This window comes from Hermetia illucens, chromosome 5, assembly GCF_905115235.1.
Source record: "Hermetia illucens chromosome 5, iHerIll2.2.curated.20191125, whole genome shotgun sequence".
Lineage (NCBI taxonomy): Eukaryota > Metazoa > Arthropoda > Insecta > Diptera > Stratiomyidae > Hermetia > Hermetia illucens.
Window position 1 is genome coordinate 94,332,595 of NC_051853.1, and position 2,465 is coordinate 94,335,059.

At 38.3% G+C, this 2,465-nt stretch overlaps 1 protein-coding gene across 1 annotated transcript; it reads right to left on the reverse strand.

Annotated features, from left to right (window-relative positions):
• Nucleotides 1–702: 702 nt before the first annotated feature.
• On the reverse strand, nucleotides 703–1,385 carry LOC119657454 (pupal cuticle protein Edg-78E-like). The gene is made up of 2 exons (XM_038064368.1): nucleotides 1,292–1,385; nucleotides 703–1,206 (listed from the first exon to the last, which is right to left on the reverse strand). Exons 1-2 carry the CDS (start codon nucleotides 1,301–1,303, stop codon nucleotides 796–798), a joined length of 423 nt encoding a protein of 140 aa, XP_037920296.1. The 5' UTR covers nucleotides 1,304–1,385; the 3' UTR covers nucleotides 703–795.
• Between the last annotated feature and the right edge of the window lie 1,080 nt (nucleotides 1,386–2,465).

Sequence of the window (2,465 nt, forward strand, 5' to 3'; positions counted from 1 at the left end):
ACTCGTGTTTGGCGGAGAACGTGTCAATGTATGGTGAAGACATGCATCATGCGATCAGCTGAAATAGTAATGAGCGTTCATAATTCGACTCTTTGCTAGCATCACTAAAACCCTCAAAGATGGTAATGGCAACACCATATTTAGTGCATGAGCTGCCAACGTAGAAGTGTTTATACCCATTTTTGCCGTACTCACATTCTATATCACAGCTTTTGGCACTGCACCATCATGTTTCTTGCAGAGCGCAGATAGTGGCCCGCCTCTTCCGAGGGATTCTCGGTGTCTTACTAATGGCGGCATCAATATTTATCGCAATGATACGGATTTGTGTAGCTGGGACTAATTTGTTTGCTTGATCATTTTTTGCAACGATGTTGAATCCGCTGCCACCAAAAGAGATCAGGTTGAATTTGAGTAACTCCACCTATACTTCATTTATCCCTCCCTCTCATTTCAGTATTTTATTTTACCGAGGATAATACTAAGTACATTACCTTAAACCCTCCTTCATTTTTACATACGTATCAGATTAAAGAATGTAAGAAATTGCTATGAGACGAGGGGTGCAAATTGTTCCTTTTTGAGCTCCGTTAACCAGGTACCATAAAAAGGACGCACATTTTCTAGATTAATATATAACCGCATTCCAAGTGAAAGTATGGTAAATACACTGGATGTTTATGTATATATATACACAACCAAATCAATTCAAAAGTTTATTTAAAACAAAATTCTTAAAAAACTAGAAAAAAATCACAATAACCTTTGTCCTAAAATACTAGAGGAAACGTCGTTTTAGTGTTTAAATAGACCATGAGGGCCTGCAGCATGTGGTCCGGCGGCATATTCGTGTTCTTCCTCTGGATGGGCTGCATTCCATTCCAAAGATTTCAGGATGTAGTCTGGAATTGGTGGTGGGACTGGCAAGTGGGCGCCTTCAGCATGGAATCCATGCTCATCGGCAATATATTTAACTTGGATGGGATGTCCTTCCGGTGATGTGTAAGAGAACCCTCCGCTGGCTTGGTGGGAGCCAGCACCTTGTTCATGAACAGATATTCCGTTAGATGTTTCGTAACCGTATTGATAAGATCCGTCCGGGTGAGCATCGCTGACGTAACTCTTTATTTCCGCTCCACCTTCTGCGGAGATGTAGTGTTGTAGGTGTTCGGCTACGGTCAGTGCCAAGACAGCAGAAAGCACAATCTACAAAAGAGATAATTTGCATTGTTAATTTGCCTAATTCAATCGCGAATACGCTGAGTGAAGCGAGACCCAACAGTGAACTTACGAATTTGAACATGGTGATTTGTTTCTTTGATGTTGATAGTCTGGAAAGACGAAGAGGTATTGATGCCGATACTCACGGAAACTTTGTCTTTTATATGAAATCACCGAATAGAAGGCACTCGCAATCATTAGGAAATTAAGATTTTTCAAACTTTTGAATTGTAAAAGTAAGGGGGCAAGATTGTGTATGAATTATTGACATTTTCAAGAATATATGTAATGGGCGATCTTAAAGCTTTAGATATTGCACAGTTTGTGCATTTGAGTTACATTAGCGAAACAATTTAACATTTCGCTGACTGTATTTTCATTCATCTGGCGGATTGTTGCATCGAAAGTTTGTATGCAACATACGGTAGACGGAGTTGTTTGTCTGGACGGTTTAATTAAGTTAATCAAGAGTAGAATTTAGATTATAAAGTCTAGACAAATGTTCTAAAGATCGCGCATTGCGGATTTAGAGGCCAATTTTCTTGTGTAGATGAACAGCGGATTATCTCAAACTAAATTTCTGAGGTCGAGATAAAAATTATTCAGAACTTCTCTGTAAAAAAATTTATATAATTTTTTATAATTTTACGGCTTCTACTGCAATACGAAAGAAACCTCTCGGATAACTTACTTATTTACTATTTTAATGAAAAAACTTTTAGAGGATTTTTTGATGAAAAAGAGGGTTACTTCTTTCTATTAATATCTTCATTCTGAAGATTCGCTGCCCGTTGATTCTTCTGTTTGTCACATGCACTTTTCTCAGAAATGGTTATAAGTATTGTCCGCTATTGCTTTTTTGTGTTTAAGTCATACATATGTGCCTTGTATTACGTTTTAACTTCTTGTTTTTGTTATTGCTGTGTTTTTGTTATATTAAGGAAACCTATCCTTTCGTTCTGCACCAGATAGGAAGGCGTGAATTTCTCGGTGAAGCCGAAAAAGCTGCAATTTTTGAGTATATTAAATAACATATGCGCCTTCAAATCGTTGGATAGTGAAAAAAATGTATATGTGATTACTAGTTCAAAAACATCGGGGTCAACATCAAAAACTAAATCATCATCATCAACGGCGCAACAACCGGTATCCGGTCTAGGACTGCCTAAATAAGGAACTCCAGACATCCCGGTTTTGCGCCGAGGTCCACCAATTCGATATCCCTAAAAGCTGTCTGGCGTCCT